General features: G+C 42.1%; 1 protein-coding gene across 6 annotated transcripts in view; it reads right to left on the bottom strand.

The window, feature by feature from the left end:
• Window positions 1–25,386, bottom strand: part of igsf9bb (immunoglobulin superfamily, member 9Bb) — a 186,446-nt gene that overhangs the window by 121,430 nt on the left and 39,630 nt on the right. For 5 of the 6 annotated variants that reach the window (XM_029690794.1, XM_029690796.1, XM_029690795.1 and 2 more), the window contains exon 2: window positions 2,996–3,187. The exons of the other annotated variant lie outside the window; for it this stretch is intronic. In XM_029690794.1, coding sequence (XP_029546654.1) covers window positions 2,996–3,187 — 192 coding nt within the window. The remainder of the gene's footprint in view (window positions 1–2,995; window positions 3,188–25,386) is intronic. 6 annotated transcript variants of the gene reach the window in all.

Raw genomic sequence — 25,386 nt, 5'->3', positions numbered from 1 at the left:
CCCGATTGCTCAGTTTGGCCGAGCAGCCAGCTCTAGGAAGAGTCTTGGTGGTTCCAAACTTCTTCCATTTAAGAATGGGGGCGGCAGGTAGCCTAGCGGTTAGAGTGTTGGGCCAGTAACCGAAAGGTTGCTGGATCGAAACCCCGAGCTGACAAGGTAAAAATCTGTAGTTATGGCCCTGAACAAGGCAGGTAACCCACAGTTCCCCAGTAGGCTGTCATTGTAAATAATAATTTGTTCTTAACTGACTTGCCTAGATAAATAAAGGTTAAATAAAATAAAAAAGGTCACTGTGTTGTTGGGGACCTTCAATGATGCAGACATTTTTGGTGCCCTTCCCCAGATCTGTGCCTAGACACAATCCTGTCTCGGAGCTCTACGGACAATTCCTTTAACCTCACGGCATGGATTTTGCTCTGACTTGGCCTGTCAACTGTGGGACCTTATATAGACAGCTGTGTGCCTTTCCAAATCATGTCCAATCAATTGAATTTATCACAGGTGGACTCCAATTAAGTTGTAGAAACATCTCAAGGTTGCTCAATGGAAACAGGATGCACATGAGCTAAATTTCGAGTCTCATAGCAAAGGCTCTGAATACTTACGTAAATAAGGTATTGATGTTTTATATTTTTAATAAATCTGCAAACATTTCCCCCCAAAAATGTTGCTTCGTCATTATGGGGTATTGCGTGTAGATTGATAAGGAAAAACATGTATTTAATACATTTTTTGAATAGGCATTTATGGTAAAATAAAAGTCAAAGGGTCTGAATATTGCAGGTGGAGGTGTTACCTGCTAGACCAGCCTTGGGCACAACTTCAGAGTAAAGATTTTAGGCAATTACTACTGTAAGTAAAGAGGCTACATACAGTTGAGGTCGGAAGTTTACATACACCTTAGCCAAATACATTTAAAAACTCAGTTTTTACAATTCCTGACATTTAATCCGAGTAAACCTTCCCTGTTTTAGGTCAGTTAGGATCGCCACTTTATTTTAAGAATGTGAAATGTCAGAATAATTGTAGAGAGAATTATTTATTTTAGCTTTTATTTCTTTCATCACATTCCCAGTGGGTCAGAAGTATACATACACTCAATTAGCATTTGGTAGCATTGCCTTTAAATTGTTTAACTTGGGTCAAATGTTTCAGGTAGCCTTCCACAAGCTTCCCACAATAAGTTGGGTGAATTTTGGCCCATTCCTCCTGACAGAGCTGGTGTAACTGAGTCAGGTTTGTTGGCCTCCTTGCTCGCACACACTTTTTCAGCCCACAAATTTTCTATAGGATTGAGGTCAGGGCTTTGTGATGGCCACTCCAATACCTTGACTTTGTTGTCCTTAAGCCATTTTGCCACAACTTTGGAAGTATGCTTGGGGTCATTGTCCATTTGGAAGACCCATTTGCGACCAAGCTTTAACTTCCTGACTGATGTCTTGAGATGTTGCTTCAATATATCCACATCATGTTCCTTCCTCATCATGCCATCTATTTTGTGAAGTGCACCAGTCCCTCCTACAGCAAAGCACCCCCACAACATGATGCTTCCACCCCCGTGCTTCACGGTTGGGATGGTGTTCTTTGGCTTGCAAGCCTCCCCCTTTTCCCTCCAAACATAATGATGGTCATTATGGCCAAACAGTTCTATTTTTGTTTCATCAGACCAGAGGATATTTCTCCAAAAAGTATGATCTTTGTCCCCATGTGCAGTTACAAACCATAGTCTGGCTTTTTTATGGCGGTTTTGGAGCAGTGGCTTCTTCCTTGCTGAGCGGCCTTTCAGGTTATGTCGATATAGGACTCGTTTTACTGTGGATATAGATACTTTTGTACCCGTTTCCTCCAGCATCCTCACAAGGTCCTTTGCTGTTGTTCTGGGATTGATTTGCACTTTTCACACCAAAGTACGTTCATCTCTGGGAGACAGAACGCACCTCCTTCCTGAGCGGTATGCCGGCTGCGTGGTCCCACCTCCGTACCTTCAGGCTCTGATCAGGCCCTACACCCAAACAAGGGCACTGCGTTCATCCACCTCTGGCCTGCTCGCCTCCCTACCTCTGAGGAAGCACAGTTCCCGCTCAGCCCAATCAAAACTGTTCGCTGCTCTGGCACCCCAATGGTGGAACAAGCTCCCTCACGATGCCAGGACAGCGGAGTCAACCACCACCTTCCGGAGACACCTGAAACCCCACCTCTTTAAGGAATACCTGGGATAGGATAAAGTAATCCTTCTAACCCCCCCCCTTTAAAAGATTAGATGCACTATTGTAAAGTGGTTGTTCTACTGGATATTATAGGTGAATGCACCAATTTGTAAGTCGCTCTGGATAAGAGCGTCTGCTAAATGACTTAAATGTTAAATGTAATGGTGTTTATACTTGCTTACTATTGTTTGTACAGATGAACGTGGTACCTTCAGGCATTTGGAAATTGCTCCCAAGGATGAACCGAACTTATGGAGGTCTAAAAAAAAGATTCTGAGGTCTTGGCTGATTTCTTTTGATTTTCCCATGATGTCAAGCAAAGAGGCACTGAGTTTGAAGGTAGGCCTTGAAATACATCCACAGGTACACCTCCAAATGACTCAAATTATGTCAATTAGCCTATCAGAAGCTTCTAAAGCCATGACGTCATTTTCTGGAATTTTCCAAGCTGTTTAAAGTCACAGTCAACTTAGTGTATGTAAACCTCTGACCCACTGGAATTGTGATACAGTGAATTATAAGTGAAATAATCTGTCTGTAAACAATTGTTGGAAAAATGACTTGTGTCATGCACAAAGTAGATGTCCTAACCGACTTGCCAAAACTATATCTTGTTAACAAGAAATTTGTGGAGTGGTTGAAAATCTAGTTTTAATGACTCCAACCTAAGTGTATGTAAACTTCCGACTTCAACTGTAGGTGTACAAAATTACATTGGTTTTGTCAATGCCAAAACGACTTTGACACCCATGGTTTGGGCTAATAAAGAGGGAGAGGTGTCCTATTACCGGCATACTCCGGGCCCACATGAGGCGGGTAGAAGCGGAAGTTAATGAAGAAGGGGATGGGCACTCCGAACTTGAACCACTCCACCACGTAGGGCTGGCCATTCAGCGGGTAGGCCACATCGCATCCCAGGATGACATTCTCTCCAGCGCGCACCGTCACAAACTGGGGCTCCTCTCGCACGCCGTGGGCACCTGGGAAACGGAGAGGGGGAGTGAATTGTGAGTATCTAGTGAACAGCTAGGGACGTTACTTAATTGTGGTGAAATAACCAACCGAAAGCAACCTAGAAGCAAGAGAGTCAACTTTCATTAGCATATCATCTCCATTGTGTCTTAGAGTGCCAGCATCAACCACAAACATGTTGTTTGTTTTTCCCATAGAGAAATGTAAGATTCGAAAGCCTTCTTGAAAAATGTTAATGAAGTACAATAATTACAAAACACAACATGATATACAGTGGTATATAGAGGACCCAACCTAAATAACACTTAAAGGATTATGGAGCCACATTCAACCACGCCTTCTTTTCAGCTGGAATAGCATCCATTTATTAGCCTCTTCCACCACCCTGGTTTACTTTCCTCTCACATAGAGCAGCCTGTTTCTGATGACAAAGAATCATGAACTACGGGTGTCATTATTCAAGTTGGCGACAACAAATTCCATCCTGAGCCAAGACCAATAGTACGAGGAATGAAAGATAAAAGGTCATAACTCTGAGTGGAAAGCAAACAAAAACAGCGCACTTTGTCTGGACACAATATTCCCTAGCTGCCGTGACATGAGGCTTACCACGAGTCAGACGGTCTTTAGGTTTATTTACTGCACTTTCATTACATGTCCTAGACTTTGATGGAACATATCTCAACTGCCTTATTGACAATACATTATTCTGCAGACACAGACTGAGGACTTGTTGGTTTACTACGATGAAGCTGTGTCCACATGTTGACCACAGGGCTATCCGTTCTACCAGAGCATTGATCCTCTACTAATTCACGCATGGCTTGTCTTTACAACCGGAAGAGAAGTGTGCTTTCATTTTACCAGTCAATACAGCTAATTAAATGGTGCTCTGCTCACCCCCGTGGCCCATAGGGATGCTTGGGATTATTGGGTTTGTCTTTATGAGGATGACCCACTGCCAGTGTACTGCTATTGGAATGTGCTACGTCCATGGTGCCCTCCAGCCGTTGTATGCTGGTTTTTGTTTCGCCCTGATACTTGATCATTAAGTTACAATAACTGATCAATGTCTCACCAACTTTTAATTTCCGCTACTGGGAGGGGGGAAATGAACAGCCATGCTAGAGAATATACGCCTATAGTCAGGGGCCTAGCAAGAACCTTTGTGAATAGGACAAATCAAAGACAAAGATTGTGGTTAAATGAAGATAGTTCACTCAGTCAGGCCTTTTACCGTTGAAAAAATGTGGAGTGTCTCGCTTCCTCTTCCGTCTCTGTCAGGGAGCAGCAGAGACAGTGACGCTTGTAAATCTTCACACATCACATTCTGCACTACTGCATGCAAACAGTAGGGTGAAAGAATGCCAGCAACCAGGAAAACTAAGTGAAGGACACTTGTTGAGAAGAGATATTCTTGGCAAATCAATCCTAACACCAGATATATTGTATATACAGTGCCTTCAGAAAGTATTCATCCCCCTTGACTTATTCCACTTTGTTGTGTTAGTCTTTACGAGCTTTGCACACCTGGATTGTACAATATTTGCACATTATTCTTTTATAAATTCTTCAAGCTCTGTCAAATTGGTTGTAGATCAATGCTAGACCAACATTTTCAAGTCATGCCATAGATTTTCAAACAGATTTAAGTCAAAATTGTAACTCAGCCACTCAGGAATATGTACTCAAAAGATATACGTTACAATTACTTAACTCACGTTCACAGCAAGAGGCGCAATTTCATGGGTGTGAAGCAAAGGAAAACTGCACAAGCTTTTCAAGTGCATATTAAGCCCCTATTCAGACTCATGAAAAGCTTCAACAGTCACCTTGGCTGGAGGTCAACATTAAATAATAGCTTAATTGGCTTAATTACCTCACTTTGCACTCAACAGAGGATGGTTATCATATAATTACGTTGCATTTGTCTAATTCTACATTGAAAGCAAAACAGCTTCATTTTGGGCAGTCGGAGGATGTTCAAACCCCTGTACTACAGTACAGAGAAATCAGGCGCTTACATTGAACACTATTAACATTACAACAGTCATATTTACAGTTACCAAAACATTGCTGTAATGTTGGATGGTGGTTTGCTATATGGATCTGTGTGTGTGTATTCTTCATTGCTTGGCGGCGGCAGAGGCAGATAATAAATGGGGGCTGAGGGAAAGCACTGCTCCCAGCAGTGTGTCCCCACACATATACCCAGGGCCTAGAAAGAGACTCTCCCTGCCTCCTCTACCTAGCCCAGCGCTATGTGTTGATTGGCTGCTGGTGACATCACCAGAGAGTGAAAACAGGCCCCTGGAAGGTATGACTTCACTGTTTATACTGATTAGAGGGAGGGAGAGAGGGAGGAAAATGAGAGGTAATCATCTCCTCAGTAAGCAAAATCTCCAGGATTTTACAAAGAAAGATACAGTGGAATAGTCAAATGCTTTAATCTCTGAGCTGCAGGAGGGGAGAGTACTGCATATCCTTCCAAAGATGTTCACAGACCGCATATAGAGGGTGCTCTAATGTTTGAGCATGGCGCGGTCTGTCTTCAAGAAGATTCACCGATCTGAGAGAACAGATGAGCCAGTCCTGCAATCATCCTTTTAAAGCTGCAAAAAAATTCATGCATATCGTCAGTGACTTTAGCACACAAATTCAAGGATTACTGGGGCATCATGTACCACTAAAATTACTAATCTAAATGACAAGCCACTCATTTTTGTTATTCCAACGTTCTATCACTCTCGGCTGTAAGGTCGACATTTGGACAGCGGTCACTCAACGGTGTCTCTGTTTGAAGTCAATGAGGCAACCCAAATGTTCTTTATCAGTGTCTAACCATTTTTTTAGTACATTATGTCATTATATCAATAACTATTTATACAGCATACCATTCACTTCTGAACAGAGCATGTGAGCGGAGCGTGCCCAATTTGACTGGAGCGTGGAGCGAGATTCCCAAAGGCTGGAGCGTCGGCCTTCTCGCCCACTCCAATTTCGCTCCAGTAGCGCTCCAGTAGCGCTCCAGTAGCGCTCACTTCACGAGCTCAGGGCATGCCCCTGCTGTAGGCTATACCTCAGTAAGCTGTAAGAATTCTAAAAATGAATTCAAAAGTCAGTAACAAGTAATGTTTTGTTTAATTTGTATTTCATTCTAAGTCACAGCCTATATGCGCAATTTATAAACTATAATGATTTAATACAACGAAAATGTTTAAATGCTGAGCACTTCGTCCCTACCAGCGTATTGTGTCGCATTCGCAAATGCTTCACAATGTATTTCGTTTTAGGCTATAGCTTTGAAATAATTGAAGTAATATAGCCTCCCTGTCTGGCTCCTGACCTATTTAGAGCGTTTATATGCCGTTTAATATGAGATGTAGCTTATTTGAAATGATGTTTGGTTCTTACATTCACCTTTTCATGTTTATTCAAATACTTTTCATTCAAATCCGTATGGTTTTGTTTCAAAACTTAAAAACCAATTGGTAGGTCCAGGTAGTCACAAAAATAGATGGGCGTTGGTTAAATTGTGATTTTAATGAATGGAGCGAATTTGCAGTTGGAGTTTTTTTTCCCTGTGAGTGCAGAGCGGTAGGGAAGGACATGGAGCACCGGAAACGCTCCATGAGCGATGAGCGGGATTTCCAACCGCTCAACTCACATGCTCTGCTTCTGAACTGTGCCTGACGTTTTAAGCACCCTCAATCACACTCCTCGAGAGATTAGAAGTATATATTAAATATGCAGCAAGTGTAACAGGGTCAGGATTGCCCTGTTACAAGAAGTAAGTCATTTTAAGTGTTGCTACTGTGTTGAATGTGCTCTGGGACTGATGTTTGTCTGGTTATTTTCAGGTTACCATGCCGATCGAGCACACCTGTGTCCATCCCTTTAATCCTGACCCTGTCATGCAAGACTTTCCAAACTCACTGAGAGATACCATAGTCCAATATTAAAGTCCATTAGCTAGTTTGCACTGAATATAAAGAATGATTCATTTCAGGAAGCCGAAATAAATCGTAGATTGCAGAGAAGTTGAGCTGAAATGTAAACTCTACAATCTACAGAAAATACTTTGGTTTGGATGTTTCAAAAAGAAAGAAAATTAAGTATGTATTAACTTAAAAATGTTCAACTAATTTGATGATGGAGCACAGTCAAAATCTATTCATCTAGAATACCCCAAAGGGTAGTAAAACTTATTAAAAATGGCTTCCTTATTACCGAACCCAAAACTGCCGGAGGAGTCGTGCCAGCCAATAAAGAGCTACTTTTTACAGGCTGAGCACTTGAATATCAAATACAGCACGAAGCAGTTTTAGATCAATAAAGGGAAAATGTGCAAAACCACGCACACTGGATTCATTGTGCCTGACTGTCCAATTATCACTTGCAGGGAGAAGGAATCCAGCGGGACACACCATGAAAGAGAATCAGACGTGAAACAGTCCGTTTGCGGTGTTGAACTTGTCCAGTTCATCAAATGGGAAGGAAACTGTGCAATTTAATACGCAATTGCTTCGCCTTGGTCTTTGTCAAATTGAAGGCTCTGCCTGGTCAATCCGTACAGCATTTACTGCGATGCAGCCTCCACAGATGTCAGGGATTTCATACTTCTTGCGCTTAGGGGAGCAGAGCTATTGTGAAGGAAGTTGTCAAGGAAGTGATTTTGTTTATACAGGATGTACCGCCCCCACCTACCGTGACAATCATGTCAATTCGGAGTTATACGGAGCCCTCCACATTGTTACAAAATTTGTGAGGTTCATGGCGAGGCGGTACGGAGCTCGATTTGGCCTCTGCATGCCTCCGTATGCAACGCAATTACGTCACACCCTCCATACGAAGCCTCTGAACACATTTTCGGATCAAGCATAAATTGGCTTTTACAAGATCACTATCGAAAACCAAAATATCATGGTGGCTTGAGAAACTAATGAAGCATAGCGGGAAGGGCATGATTTGATCTACTTCGGCTCACATGCCCTCAAACGAGTATCACTCACTCATTTTCAATTCAAAGGAGACCCTGCCAGGATGCACAGAGAGCGTCTAATCCCTCCACCATTACTGCTGCAGTGTAGTCATGGCCATATTATCATGCTATGCATTTATGCCTATCCAAGTCTACATAGCTAAAGGAAACGGTAATGTGCTGCTTGTAACATCACAGTGAGTTATGATACCTGTGAGATACATTCACAGGGCCAAGTGGGAAATTGTTATTTGAGTTACGGTTTGATAATACCTTAGAGGAAACCTTGAGTTGAGTCTGTCTTGTGTACACGGCTTGCTAGCAGTCGGTCTCTCTGCAGAGCTTCACCCCTGCTACACTGGCTCTGCCCCGTTGCCCTCTAACCCAGAATGGATAGCCCCAGTTCATACAGTTGAAGTCGGAAGATTACATACACTTAGGTTGGAGTCATTAAAACTCGTTTTTCAACCACTGGCAGGATAGAACAGCGGCATCAGGTAAGACAAGGGGCGGCGGTCTATGTATTTCTGTACACAACAGTTGGTGCACGATATCCAAGGAAGTCTCGGCCTGAGGTAGAGTTTCTCATGATAAGCTGCAGACCACATTACCTACCGAGAGACTTTTCATCTTTATTCTTTGTAGCTGTTTACATACCACCACAGTTTTCCGCCATAAGCAAACAAGAAAACGCTCACCCAGAGGCGGCGCTCCTAGTGGCCGGGGACTTTAATGCAGGGAAACTTAAATCAGTTTTACCAAATTTCTATCATCGTGTCAAATGTGCAACCAGAGGGAAAAGAACTCTGGACCACCTATACTCCACACACAGAGATGCATACAAAACTCTCCCTCACCCTCCATTTGGCAAATCTGACCATCATTCCATCCTCCTGATTCCTGCTTACAAGCAAAAATTTAAGCAGGAAGCACCAGTGACTAGATCAATAAAAAAGTGGTCAGATGAAGCAGATGCTAAACTACAGGACTGTTTCGCTAGCACAGACTGGAATATGTTCCGGGAATCCTCGAATGGCATTGAGGAGTACACCACATCTGTCATTGGCTTCATCAATAAATACATTGATGATGTCGTCCCCACAGTGACCGTACGTACATACCCCAACCAGAAGCCATGGATTACAGGCAGCATCCTCACTGAGCTGAAGGCTAGAGCTGCCACTTTCAAAGAGCGTGACTCTAACCCGGAAGCTTATAAGAAATCCCGCTATGCCCTCAGACGAACCATCAAACAGGCAAAGCGTCAATACAGGACTAAGATCAAGTCGAACTACACTGGCTCTTCCGTTCGTCGGATGTGCCAGGGCCTGCAAACCATTACAGACTACAAAGGGAAGCACAGCCGAGAGCTGCCCAGTGACACGAGCCTACTAGACAAGCTGAACTACTTCTAGGCTCGCTTCGAGGTAAGTAACACTGAAACATGCATGAGAGCACCAGCTGTACCGGAAAACTGTGTGATCACACTCTCCGCACCCGATGTGAGTAAGACCTTTAGACATGTCAAAATTCACAAGGCCGCAGGTCCAGACGGATTACCAGGACGTGTACTGCAAGTATGCGCTGACCAACTATCAAGTGTCTTCACTGACATTTTCAACCTCTCCCTGTCCGAGTCTGTAATACCAACATGTTTTAAGCAGACCACCATAGTGCCTGTGCCCAAGAACACTAAGGTAACCAGCCTAAATGACTACCGACCCGTAGCACTCACATCTATAGTCATGAAGTGCTTTGAAAGACTGGTCATGGCTCACATCAACACCATCATCCCAGAAACCCTAGACCCTCTCCAATTTGCATACCGCCCCAACAGATCCACAGATGATGCAGTCTCTAGTGAACTCCACACTGCCTTTCCCCACCTGGACAAAAAGGAACACCTATGGGAGAATGCTATTCATTAACTACAGCTCAGCGTTTAACACCATAGTGCCCTCAAAGCTCATCAATAAGCTAAGGACCCAGGAACTAAATACCTCCCTCTGCAACTGGATCCTGGAATTCCTGACGGGCCGCCACAGGTGGTAAGGGTAGGTAACAACACATCCGTCACGCTGATCCTCAACACAGGGGCCCCTCAGGGGTGCGTGCTCAGCCCCTCCTGTACTCCCTGTTGACTCATGACTGGCCTGGCACGACTCCAACACCATCATTAAATTTGCAGATGACACAACAGTGGTAGGCCTGATCACCGACAACAACGAGACAGCCTATAGGGAGTAGGTCAGAGACCTGGTCAGGTGGTGCAATGACAACAACCTCTCCCTCAACGTGATCAAGACAAAGGAGATGATTGTGGACTACACGAAAAAGAGGACCGAGCACTCCACCATTCTCATCAACGGGGCTGAAGTGGAGCAGGTTGAGAGCTTCAAGTTCCTTGGTGTCCACATCACCAACAAACTAAAATGGTCCAAGCACACCATGACAGTCGTGAAGCGGGCACGACAAAACCTATTCCCCCTCAGGAGACTAAAAAGATTTGGCATGGGTCCTCAGATCCTCAAAAGCTTCTACAGCTGCACCATCGAGAGCATCATGACTGGTTGCATCACTGCCTGGTATGGCAACTGCTCGGCCTCCGACCGCAAGGCACTACAGAGGGTAGTGTGAACAGTACATCACTGGGGCCAAGCTTCCTGCAATCCAGGACCTCTATACCAGGCGGTGTCAGAGGAAGGCCCTAAAAATTGTCAAAGACTCTAGCCATCCTAGTCATAGACTGTTCTATGACTAGGGTGGTATTGATGCTCATTATCTCTGCCCTAACAACTTCGCTAATAATAATTGACACTTTTTCAGTGCTCCTCGAATGTGGACAGATCGTATCTCACATAAGTGCCTATAAATAACCATAGTAATAACCGCCGAGTAACATGTTAGCGTTGATGGACCTCAAATTACGTAGGAGAGGAGGAAGCAGTGCACAACTCAGCCACTCAGCGTCGATTAGCATTTTAGCGCCCAATGAGCGGCTGCTCGTTTGTGCGGCTTGATTGCTTCACCTTAACCAGTTCACCGCTTCTGCAGGGGCATCCTTTATGATGGATATTGCTTCTGACAGCTCTGTTAATGCTATCTCCTTGGTCCTCTTCCCTCCACATCGCCCCTGCCATCTCATTCCACTATAATGCTTTTATATGGTGTGCATGACTTTGTAGTTGCCCTGTTGATTCATGGTGGCCTACAATTCTCAGAGGACCTTGGTCACTCTGTTGATACTGAGTAAAATAAACTATGTAATTGGACTAAGGTCAGACAAAGGGGTTGTTAATAGTTCAGGAAAGGGTGCTTGTGTCACGTCCTGACCATAGTAAGATGTTATTTTCTATGGTAGAGTAGGTCTGGGCGTGACAGGGGGTGTTTTGTGTTATGTTTTCTATATCTATGTTTAGTTCTAGTTTCTATGTTGTTGTTTTTTGGGTTGATCTCCAATTGGAGGCAGCTGGTTCAGGTTGTCTCTAATTGGAGATCATATTTAAGTAGGGGTTTTTCTTCCTGGGTTTTGTGGGTTATTATATTTTGAGTAGTGTTTGTTTCTCTCTGCGTCACGGTTTGTTGCTTTGTCATTTTCAGTTATTTGTGTATTGCAAAGTTTCACGGATTTAATAAAATGTGGAACTACAACCACGCTGCACTTTGGTCCGCTCCTTTCGACAGCCGTGACAGCTTGGGCTGGTTTCTAAGCTTTACTGACCATTTGAAACTTTACAGTAAAGTCAGCAGGTCGGAAAACACTGCAGCAAAGGAGAATTGAATTGAGATAAATAGTGTGTTGAAAAAGTTTGACAGTAAAATAGTAATCTTACTCCCCACTCAAATTTGCATACAGTGCTATTTATCACAATCAAGCTTTGGAAATTGCAGGCAGTGAACAGTATACCATAATCTGCAGATGAATGTTAAGGCTTGGGACAGTTGAGACGGCATGCACAATACCAAAGCATCCAGTTATAAGGAGCAATTAAAAAGACTGTAAATAAACTAGAAAACTGTATTGCTATTAAACAGATGTAACAGTTCCCGGGCAGGTGATCCCACTGTCACATGGGATGACGCTGGAGAGACGAAGCAGGTACGGGTAGTAAAACATTTGATAAATAACGGACATGGAATGAGACAGGAACAGCGTCAGCAAACGAGTAACACAAACAAAAAACAATTAATGCAGAAGCGGGGAACAGAGCTGGGGAACTGACAAATATAGGGGAGGTAATAACAGGTGATGAGTGAGTCCAGGTGAGTCCAATATCACTGATGCGCGTGACGAGGGAAGGCAGGTGTGCGTAATAGATGATAGGAGTGAGTGATGCAGGGCAGCCTGCCGCCCTCAAGCGACAGGGGGGGGAAGAGCGGGAGCAGACGTGACACCCACTACAGATAATAAAGTCTTTTACACAGTTTTACACAGAGAAAAAGACTCAGGAGATATGTTCGTTTTTCATTCTGGCAACTTCTTTCTCTTTTTGGCTGTAAAGGAATTCCACATTTTTTTGTGTTATAGCCTGAATTCAAAATCTATATATTTTTTTTACCCCCCCCACACACACACAATACCCCATAATAAAACATTGAAAACATGTTTTTATAAATGTTAGCAAATTGATTAAAAATGAAATACATAAATATCTAAATTACATAAGCATTCACACCCGAGTCAATACTTTGTAGAACACCTTTGGTAGTGATTTAAAGCTCTGAGTCTGTAATCACTGTTGGCTGTTGATCAGTGCTAGACATCTGTTTCCAAGTCTTGCCATAGATTTTCAAGCCAATTTAAGTCAAAACTGTAACTAGGCCTTGTGTTTTAGGTTATTGTCCTGATTCAAAATTCAAAAGGCACTCGCACATCTGAGCAAACTTTTTGCAGGTGCATGGTAATGGTTGGACAAAATGAGGGGGAAAGGAAACCGCACACTGCTCTTGATAGTATCACTGATCTTTAATAAGCTTACGTATCGGCCTCACGGCTTCATCAGAGCTTTTGTGAGGTTTTTTAAATTAGCACCCTGACGTAGACCTAGCCCCACCCACATCTGTTCCACGCATCGAAGGGGGTTGTAGGCGAAGAAAAAACAAATAATGTCTGGAGGGTGAAAATCCCAAAACATTCTCTTTTAGTCAGAGTATTGTTAATATCTTAACTTTCTAAAAAGGTAGAAATGTCATGCTTTAGGTCATTAAAATGTACTGCGACTGGATAATCCCTGTCGTTTCTCCTGATTTAACTTTTATGTTCACTGATTCTCTGTTTGAGAGAACGAGAGGTTTTACCTACATAACACAGCCCACATGAACATTAAATAATGTAAATAACATGGGTGGTGGAGCGTCTTATTTACATACTTTATTAGAATATTTATGAAATGCATATTGTTATATTTGGTAGCACTTATTTGTTTTTCCTTTGCCTCCAACCCCTTTTGATGCGTGGTACGGATGTGGGTGGGGCTAGGTCTAAATAAGGGTGTTAATTTTTTTTAAACTCACAAAAGCTCCGACGAAGGCCGTGAGGCCGATACGTAAGCTTATTAAAGATCAGCGATACTATCAAGAGCAGTGTGCGGTTTCCTTTTTCCCTCAGGTTATTGTCCTGATGAAAGGGGAATTAATCTCCCAGTGTCTGGTAGAAAACAGACTGAACCAGGTTTTCCTCTAGCATTTTGCCTGTGCTTAACCCCATTATGTTTCTTTATCCTGAAAAACTCCCCAGTCCTTAATGATTACAAGCATACCCATAACATAATGCAGCCACTACTATGCTTGAAAATATGAAAATGATCATCAGTAATGTGTTGTATTGGATTTGCCCCAAACATAACACTTTGTATTGAGGACAAAAAGTGAATTGCTTTGCCACATTTTTCTTGCAATATTATACTGAACAAAAATAAACACAACATGTAACAATTTCAAATATTTTATTGAGTTACAGTTCATATAAGGAAATAAGTAAATTTAAATGTATTCACAAGGCCCTAATCTATGGATTTCACATGACTGTGAATACAGATATGCATCTGTTGGTCACAGGTACCTTAAAAAAAAGGTAAGGCGTGGATCAGAAAACCAGTCAGTATCTAGTGTGACCACCATTTGCCTCATGCAACATGACACATCTCTTTCACAGAAAGTTGACCAGGCAATTGATTGTGGCCTGTGGAACGTTATCCCACTCCTCATCAATGGCTGTGCAAAGATGCTGGATATTGGCAGAAACTGGAACACCCTGTCATATAAGCCGATCCAGAGCATCCCAAACTTGCTCAATCGGTGACATGTCTGGTGAGTTCGCAGGTCATGGAAGAACTGGGACATTTACAGCTTCCAGGAATTGTGTACAGATCCTTCCAACATGGGGCCGTGCATTACAATGCTGAAACATGAGGTAATGGCGGCGGATGCACGCTCCCTCAAAACATCTGTGGTATTGTGTGACAAAACTGCACATTTCAGAGTGGCCTTTTATTGTCCCCAGCATGAGGTGCACCTATGTAATGATCATGCTGTTTAATCAGCTTCTTGGTATGCCAAATCTGACAGGTGGATGGATTGTCTTGGCAAAGGAGAAATGCTCACTAACAGATATATAAACAAATTTGTGCACAAAATCTGAGAGAAATAAGCTTTTGTGTGTATGGAACATTTCTGGGATATTTTATTTCAGCTCATGAAACATGAGACCAAAACTGTACATGTTGTGTTTATATTTTTGTTCAGGCTTCCTTCTTTTCACTCGGTCAATTAGAGGTTGACCGATTATGATTTTTTTTTTTTTTTTCGGCGCCGATACCGATACCGATTATTGGAGGCCCCCCAAAAAAGAAAGCCGATACCGATTAATCGGCTGATTTTTCCCATTCATTTATTTGTAATAATGACAATTACAACAATACTGAATGAACACTTATTTTAACTTAATATAATACATCAATAAAATCATTTTAGCCTCAAATAAATAATGAAACATGTTCAATTTGGTTTAAATAATGCAAAAACAAAGTGTTGGAGAAGAAAGTAAAAGTGCAATATGTGCCATGTAAAAAAGCTCAGAACATTCCTTGCTCAGAACATGAGAACATATGAAAGCTGGTGGTTCCTTTTAACATGAGTCTTCAATATTCCCAGGTAAGAAGTTTTAGGTTGTAGTTATTATAGGAACTATAGGACTATTTCTCTCTATACGATTTGTATTTCATATACCTTTGACTATTGGATGTTCTTATAGGCACTTTAGTATTGCCAGTGTAACAGTATAGCTTCCGTCCCTCTCCTCGCTCCTACCTGGGCTCGAACCAGGAACACATCGACAACAGCCACCCTCGAAGCAGCGTTACCCATGCAGAGCAAGGGGAACAACTACTCCAAGTCTCAGAGCGAGTGACGTTTGAAACGCTATTAGCGCGCACCCGGTTACACCAGCCTAATCTTGGGAGTTGATAGGCTTGAAGTCATAAACAGTGCAATGCTTGAAGCACAGCGAAGAGCTGCTGGCAAAACGCACAAAAGTGCTGTTTGAATGAATGCTTACGAGCCTGCTGCTGCCTACCACCACTCAGTCAGACTGCTCTATCAAATCATAGACTTAATTATAACATAATAACACACAGAAATACGAGCCTTAGGTCATTAATATGGTCGAATCCGGAAACTATCATCTCAAAAACAAAACGTTTTTCCTGTCAGTGAAATACGGAACCGTTCCGTATTTTATCTAACGGGTGGCATCCCTAAGTCTAAATATTCCTGTTACATTGCAAAACCTTCAATGTTATGTCATAATTACATAAAATTCTGGCAAATTAGTTCGCAACGAGCCAGGCGGCCCAAACTGTTGCATATACCCTGACTCTGCGTGCAATGAACGCAAAATGACACAATTTCAACTGGTTAATATTGCCTGCTAACCTGGATTTCTTAAAGCTAAATATGCAGGTTTAAAAATGTATACTTCTGTGTATTGATTTTAAGAAAGAGATTGATGTTTATGGTTAGGTACAGTCGTGCAACAATTGTGCTTTTTTCGCAAATGCGCTTTTGTTAAATCATCCCCCGTTTGGCGAAGTCGGCTGTCTTTGTTAGGAAGAAAGTCTTCACAGTTCGCAACGAGCCAGGCGGCCCAAACTGCTGCATATACCCTGACTCTGTTTGCAAGAGAAGTGACACATTTTCCCTAGTTAAAAGAAATTCATGTTAGCAGGCAATATTAACTAAATATGCAGGTTTAAAAACATATACTTGTGTATTGATTTTAAGAAAGGCATTGATGTTTATGGTTAGAGCAACGTGTACCTAAGCGATTATATGCAACGCAGGACAGGCTAGATAAACTAGTAATATCATCAACCATGTGTAGTTAACTAGTGATTATGATTGATTGATTTTTATAAGTTTAATGCTAGCTAGCAACTTACCTTGGCTTCTTACTGCATTCACGTAACAGGCAGGCTCCTCGTGGAGTGCAATGTAAAGCAGGTGGTTAGAGCGTTGGACTAGTTAACCGTAAGGTTGCAAGATTGAATCCCCGAGCTGACAAGATAAAAATCTGTCGTTCTGTCCCTGAACAAGGCAGTTAACCCACCGTTCCTAGGCCGTCATTGAAAATAAGAATGTGTTCTTAACTGACTTGCCTAGTTAAATAAAGGTAAAAAAAAATAATAAAAAAAATATTATAATAATAACAATAATAATGTAAATAATGTTTAAATTTCAATTTTTTGGGGGGACAAATCGGACAAAAATCGGCATCCAAAAATACCGATTTCCGATTGTTATGAAAACTTGAAATCGGCCCTAATTAATCGACCATTCCGATTAATTGGTCAACCTCTACTGTCAATTAGGTTAGTAGCCTAGCGGTTAGAGCATGGGGCCAGTAACTGAAAGTTGCTGGATCAAATCCCTGAACTGACAAGGTAAAAATCTGTCATTCTGAGCAAGGCAGTTAACCCACTGTTTCCCGGGAGCTGAAGAAGTGGATGTTGATTATGGCAGCCCCCCGAACCTCTCTGATTCAGAGGGGTTGGGTTAAATGCAGAAGACATATTTCAGTTGAATGCATTCAGTTGTACAACTGACTAGGTATCCCCCTTTCCTAACTACAATGTTATTGATCCATCCTCAGTCATCTCCTATCTCAGCCATTAAACTCTGTAACTGTTTTAAAGTCACCACTGGCCTCACGGTGAAATCCCTAAGCACTTTCCATCCTCTCCGGCAACTGAGTTTGGAAGGACGCCTGTATCTTTGTCGTGACTGGGTTTATTGATACACCATCCGAAGTGTAATTAATAACTTCATCATGCTCAAAGCGATATCCAATATCTGCTTTTTTTATTTGTTTTACCAATCTACCAATCGGTGCTCTTCTTTGCAGGGGATTGGAAAACCCTGGTCATTGTGGTTGAATCTGAAGGACCTTACAGATAATTGTATGTGCTGTATTTGTGGGGTACAGCGATGAGGTAGGCTTAGACCTAAAAAAAAAATGTACACTATTATTATTGATATTATCAGTCTAACTTATGTGACTTGTTAAGAAAATGTTTACTCCTGAACTTTTTTAGGCTTGCCATAACAAAGAGGAGATTGACATCTCAGCATTTCATTTTTAAATTACATATTTCTATTTATGGGGTATTGTGTGTATGCCAGTGACCAAAACATCTTAATGTAAACCATTTTAAATTGAGGCTGTAACACAACAAAATGTGGAAAAATTCTAATGGTGTGAATACTTTCTGTAGGCACTGTATCTAAAATGCACTTATCAGGAGTCAACTGTATTCATGAGGCAACAGGGAACTTGCATGCAGAGATTTTGGAGAAAGTGGTATTTGAACTTGTTGCCAGCTTCCATTTAAGATCCCACCATGGAATGTCTTTGAAGAGGTCAAAGAAACTGGGTCTGATTTTGAGCCTCTTACCCCCTGGTGTCTGGCCAGAATTAAGGGCAGATGGCGGAGGGTGGATCAGCAGGCCTCTACTCCACTAAGGTTGGATACTCACAGGACAGTGGCTAAGTCCCGATTCTCCACCATTCTCCCGAAGTGTGCACTCAAACTTTCTTGCATAGCTTTTTACAAAAATGCTTACAGAATTCCTATGCTTTTAAATCCATGATGAGTGTGCAAGTGGACACTTCTGAAAAATGGTGGAGAACCAGCACAGTCAGTGCAACTCCATGGCCAAACAGAAACTATATCTGCATATGCTCTCTTCAAAGACAACACAGCAGAGGGTTTAGGGTGAGTACAGCTAATCCAGATGGTTTGTTGGTATTTGAGGTTTAATGAAAAACGTAATCCGCAAACGTCCGAAAATAGGTGGCGAGGAATCTCTTGCTTCACCGAAAACAGTGATACTATCTACTACATTCAATTCAATCATGCAGAGGTAAAACACTGTATGTTATGTCTGGAAATATGTCTGTGGGAGTACTAGGCTTGTGACGGTTATTGTTAGGCTTCTGTCTCTACATTCAAATGGACCTGTGATTTTTGGCACAGGATAGCGACTGGTAGACTGGTGGGCACAGTTAGCGTCTGTGTCTACCACTTAAAGCCGCTTTATTATGCGGGGGACTTAATCCACTTTAATTGATTAAGCATGCACACTTTTCGGACTGAAAGAGAACAGATGCAATCAATCACATGCTTTGGAAAATCCTTGAAAATGTACCAGAGTTCAGTTGACTAGAGTACTCTATTTTCTGTAGAAGCTAGCTTAGCATTTTAGCATTCGACAACAAAATGTTAGCCTAATCTGGACCAAAATCTGTGAGGACAAACATGAATCCTAAACTGTAACTAACAACAAAGAGATGGCTTCAAATATAATGAACAGATCTACTGTCTCACTGAAGTATTAGGCTTGGAACACAAGGCATGAGAGAAATGTTGACCTAACTGCCTATTGTTCTACAACAATGACTAAGAGTGCAATTACGAAGTGCATTTTGGTTAACAGTCGTATCGTATTCTCCTTGGCATCTCTAGGACTGAAATCCTGGGTTATATTTACTAAACTCTTACAATGGCAAAATGCTGCTTTTCCTGATCATTACATGCTAACAACAACCACTAAAGACCTAGCACTCAAAGTATAATGAGAGGAAATTACTTAATTTGGTGCTTCCTCCAGGCCTGGAGTAGTACGTGTAACTAATACTGTGTGTACATTGTGTTCTGGAGGGCATCATCACTGGGACCAAAGGCCTACATGCCATGACCCTCAATGGAGAGAGAGCCCAGAGGATATCCACACACACAAACAAGAAGAGGAAAGCAAAGGATTATTATTTCCTCTCTACTGACTAGTCTAATGTATCGCATAAATAAATGGCAAAGGTAAGCCTAGGAAAAGGAGTTTGCCCGTTGCTGCCAAAACACAGAGCAGACAGGACATTGAATTCAGTGAAATCGAGAGGTGGAGGGGTATGCCTCTTCATCAACAGCAAATGGTGTGCTGACTGTAGCGCAGTGGAAGTCTCAACCTATCCGTCTTGGAATACCTGATGGTCAAATGCCGACCCTTCTACTGCCTGACAGACTTTTCAGCTGTTATTGTGACTGCTGTATATATTCCACCACAGGACAAGAAAAACAACAAGCTGGCACTTAAAACTGTACAACGCTATGCACCCGGAGGCTGCTTTCCTTGTTGCCATGATTTTAATTCCCCGTCACTAGGACACTTAATGCCCAACTTCCATCAACATGTCTCCTTCACCACTTGGGGCAATAAAGTCCTAGACCATTATTACTCTACCCACAAGCAAGCATACAAGGCCCCCCCTCGCCTCCCCTTTGGCAAAGCAGATTATGACTCTATACTCCTGCTTTCTGTCTACAAACAGAAGCTCAAAACCTCTGACACACCCCGTTGGAAAATGGTCCTCCTTGGAGGCTCGTAGCATAGCCTCCGATTCGGAGGACTATTTCTCAACGGAGCGCACGGAATGTAATATGTTCTGGGACTACGACGATAGCGTCAATGAGCTAACCCCCTCAGTCACCGGTTTCATTAGGAAATGCATCGCTGACGTTGTCCTCACAGGGAAGGTTCGCTCTTTCCCCAATCAAAAGCCCTGGATTAACACGGAAGTTGGCGCTAAGTAAAGGACAAGGCTACCGCAAACAAGCCTTTCGCAGCCAATCCCGATGCTACGGCTGAGGACATGAACAAGTAGTCCCGCTACGACCTCTGCAGAGCCATCAAACAAGCAAAAGGACAATATAGGAACAAGGTGGAATCCTAATAAACAAGCTCCGACGCCCGTCGCATGTGGCAGGGGCTACAGTCCATTATGGATTACAAAGGAAGGCTCATACGTGATCTGCCCAACGATGCCTCTCTACAAGACGAACTCAATACATTTTATGAGCGCGTCGACAAAAATCACACTGAGCCGTGCATGAGGGCACCCGCTGACTCAGGGGAGTGGGTGATCTCACTCGCCGAGGCCGACGTGGGTAACTTGCCGTAATTTTTCATATGTTTCATTGCAAACTGTCATTATCAAATCTCACAAGTATCAGACACAGCAAGCTCCCAGTTAATATCTAATCAAACGCAACATTGACAATATCCCACCCCTGGATAGCCACTATTGGCTTAAAAAGCCAAACCTAACATCTGGCAATTAATTTCCAGCAATATGTTTGCGTGTGTTTTTCTATCACTCAGTTTATGTGATAACTTTAGCCAGTTGATGTGATAAACATCTTGTGGGTGGACAAATAAATACTTTCCCCAAAACCTTCTCAATTAAATGTTAACTGCAAAGTAGGCTTACCTGGCAGAAGTATATCATGAGTAAGTATGACATTTATATCTATTATTTGCAAACTTTGCCATCAAATGAGCAGCAGCTGTACAGAACCAATCGCTAGACTGGCACAGACTGCACATTCCTTACTCGCTAGATGCACAATTAAAGAGCAATTACACTCAAAAATCTACAGAACATCCAATTTCATTGTTTCTCTGGGAACAACTGCAATTTTGAGAGTGAAAAACTAAACAAATCTAAATCCAGGAAAAATATAACACAATTTGGAAAAATATAAAACATAATTTGGGAGAGAAAAAAATATATGCTTTTATCGGGCCCGCTTATAGTTGTTAATTAACCATTATTTTACCAGGTAAATTGACAGAAAACATAGTGCACTACTTTATCTTGTTCACTAAGGACCAGAGAGTTGAACGGGAGAGAAGAGAAGAATGTGCCTCTTTGAAAGCTATAAACAAATGAGTAGCTCACAACATATTTAAATTTTTAAAAGTAGCTTTCATGCTAGAAAATGTTGGAGACCCCTGCCCTAGACCCACTCCAATTTGCATACCGCCCCAACAGATTCATAGGCGACGCAATCTCAATTGTACTCCAACTGCCCTCACCCACCTAGATAAGATAAATACCAATGTGAGAATGCTTTTAATTGACTACAGCTCAGTGTTCAACACCATAGTCCCCTCCAAGCTTGTCACCAAGCTTGGGACCCTGGAACTGATAGTCTCCCTCTGCAACTGGATCCTGGACTTCCTGACGGGCCAACCCCAGGTGTTGAGAGTAGGCAACATCACCTCCGCCACTCTGACCCTCAACACGTGAGCCACACAGGGGTGTGTGATTAGTCCCCTCCTGTACTCTCTGTTCACCCACGACTGTGTGGCCACTCAGGACTCCAGTACCATAATCAAGTTTGCAGACAACACAACAGTGGTAGGCCTGATCACTGGCGACATTGAGACAGCCTACAGGGAGGAGGTCAGTGACCTGGCAGTGTGGTGCCAGGACAACAACCTCTCCTTCAACATCACAAAGACCAAGGAGCTGATCGTGGACTACAGGAAACATTGGGGTGAGCACGCCGCCATCCACATTGACGGGGCCGCAGTAGAGCGGGTCGAGAGCTTCAAGTTCCTCGTTGTCCAAATCACTAACGACTTAAAATGGTCCACACACACGCAAACAGTCGTGAAGAAGGCGCGACAGCACCTCTTCCCCGCAAGGAGGTTGAACAACTTTGGCATTGGCACGCAAATTCTCAAAAAGTAATACAGCTGCACCATTGAGAGCATCTTGACAGGCTGCATCACTGCTTGCTATGGCAACTGCACCACCCTCGATCGCATGTCGCTACAGAGGGTGAAGCGGACAGCTCAGTAAATCACCGGGGCTGAGCTCCCTGCCATCTAGGACCTCTTTAACAGGTGGTGTAAAAGGAAGGGCCGGAAAATTGTTAAAGACTCCAGCTACCCAACCCATAGACTGTTCCCCCCTGGAGCAACAAGTTTGACACCAACGGCCTCCTGATCAGCTTCTATCCCCATGTTATAGGACTGCTAAATAGCTAACAAAATGGCTACATGGAGTATCTGCATTGACCCTTCTATTTTATTTTTTCATTGACCTTGCGCACACACACACACACACACACACTAGGGCTATGGCGGTCATTAACTTTTGTCAGCTGGTTATTGTCATGCAAAAGATTGCCGGTCTCACGGTAATTGACCGTTAATTAACATAAATAAGTTTAGCATCTCCAGGCCTCCACACATACAAGCCTCTGGGGCGCGCCTTTGGAACACCTACATTCCATTATCTTATATGATTTTATAATAAGAAGAATATAATTGAACTTAGCTGAATAAAATAGAAAGGATATTTTTCCCATTCCGCAACTAGTGTACATGTACATATGAAGTGGCTATGTTGTGTGTAAAAGAGATCATTTGAAACAGGTCCTATACGCTTGGTTTAGAGTTATTTGGGAACTTTATTTGTGAATGATACAAACCTTAGAATGTCTTAGAAATCAAAACATATATGAGGTGCATGATGCGACGTTAAGCTATTGATGATTTGAGAAAGTCGCAAAAACAGCTTGCGCTTTGTTCCTTACCTCAGGCTGCACAGCTGTTCTCTCATCAAGTGATCATATTCTCAATTTAATCTTGTCTTTACTAATATGTCAAATTAGTTTTGATTTAGAATGGCCCATTATCAAATGGGCAGGAACAGGGGCAGGGGAAAAAAAACATGCCATCCGTATGCACTCGGATAGCGAGCTTCGCTGAGCAACAGGTGATATTCCGATCAAACTCTGCACGCCATGGGCTCTCCAAATCTGTTCCTGCTTAAATTTGGGAAACCAAGTGAAATCTGTTCGGGAACATCGATAGTACCATGTTTTCACAACCAAACATATTTCATTAAACTGTTGACAGCCCTTCTCTCTGCACGCTCGAGAAAGGAATGAAGGAGAAAGAGGAGATGGAAACGCACAGTGGTGAGATATTCTGTAGCTAAAGATAAAAGGGTCAGCCTATTAATTATGAAAATATTTTTTTAAATGTCCTATTACTCGGCTATTCAAAATCAAATTCACTATAATTGTAGGCTTAGCCGCCCTGCACAATCAATGAACCAACAGCATTGCCTAGGCCTAAACGTTCTATCCTTGACTCATGGATATAATGTTTGGAGTGTAGTATAATGTAACCAGTCCATCCAGTATGAATAATGGTACAGTCCACACTCAAAGGTGTTTACTAGAAATTGTTTAATTCTGGAGTATCTGCTAGACCAATTATGTACCAAAGACATCTTAAATCAATTATTTGTTATGTTTTTTTGCCGTACGTAATATGCGGTAGGTTGTGTGTTGTATAACGGAACAATCATTATTTTAATACGTTTTTTTTCCCCTTTCTTTTTTGGGGCGGGGGCTGGGCTCATAGGCATATGCGTATGGGTGTTTTGAATGAATCACCTTAGAAAGCGCTGTCCATTTCATTGTGTTAGGCTTTGAAAAAACATCCACAACGAACATGTTTTCCACTCAGTTTCAATCTTTTGAACTTCTTTCTTCAAATTGATCAATCACAGTGAGGTGAGTTTTAAAAGCATACTGTTTAGATAACTGATTTTGATGTGATTTTCGATTGCATTGCATTGATATCAGAGTGGTTAGAGGGACAATAGAGCCCTGAGTACCAGTCCATTAGGACCTGATGATCGTTAGCGAGTTGGGTACTACCAAAGCATGTCCAGAGTGCATAAGAGGAGATTATTATGACTCAACGGTCACGTGGAATTTTACTGCGGTCAAGACTCATGACTACCAGTGTGGCGGTAATACAGTCACGACAACAGTCCTTCACACATTCACATACGATCATCCTATACTGTACACTGATGCTACTCTGTTTATCATATATCCTGATGCGTAGTCACCTTACCTCTATACATACCTAACCCTATCACTCCAGTAATCCTGAACAATGTAAATATGTTATTGGCCCTGGAACTGACCTGTATATATACTACCGATCAAAAGTTTTCGAACACTTACCTCATTCAAGGGTTTTTCTTTATTTGTACTATTTTCTACATTTCAGAATAATAATGAAGACATCAAAACTATGAAAACCGCATATGGAATCATGTAGTAACCAAAAAAGTGTTTAACAAATCAAAATATATTTTATATTTGAGATTCTTCAAATAGCCACCCTTTTCCTTGACAGCTTTGCACACTCTTGGCATCCTCTCAACCAGCTTCATGAGGTAGTCACCTGGAATGCATTTCAATTAACAGATGTGCCTTCTTAAAAGTTAATTTGTCAAATTTTTTAACAGTTTTGTTTACCACATGATTCCATATGGGTTATTTCATAGTTTGGATGTTTTCACTACTATTATACAATGTAGAAAATAGTAAAAATAAAAGAAAAACCCTTGAATGAGTAGGTGTTCTAAAACTTTTGAAAGGTAGTTGATAAAGGAATTTATATGTTGAAAGTAATGACTAAAGAATTCCACCCTGAAACATATAAGACTATGTGAAATGTATTAGAAGTATAAGACTATGTGAAATGTATTAGAATTATAAGACTATAATCCAATAATGTATGTGTGAGACAAGTTAAGGGTGAGAAATGTATGGTTGAGAAAACAAAGGACAATTGAACTACACATGACCTGGTTGTAACTCTGAAAAACTGACAAGCAGAAAGAGGGTCTTTCCAAGGCCCCTCTAATCTAGGGAGGGTTAGGCTGGTAGAAAAGTGCTAAACTGTGTGTATGTGTGTGTAGGTGGGGGTCGGAGTTATAAAATGACTGTGGATGCATTTTTGACTTCAGAGCTCTCTGAATAAAGAACAACGAACCTTTTGCAGAGTCTTTGC

This window comes from Salmo trutta, chromosome 15 (genome assembly GCF_901001165.1).
Source record: "Salmo trutta chromosome 15, fSalTru1.1, whole genome shotgun sequence".
Lineage (NCBI taxonomy): Eukaryota > Metazoa > Chordata > Actinopteri > Salmoniformes > Salmonidae > Salmo > Salmo trutta.
This window is presented reverse-complemented; position numbering and strand designations above follow the sequence as displayed.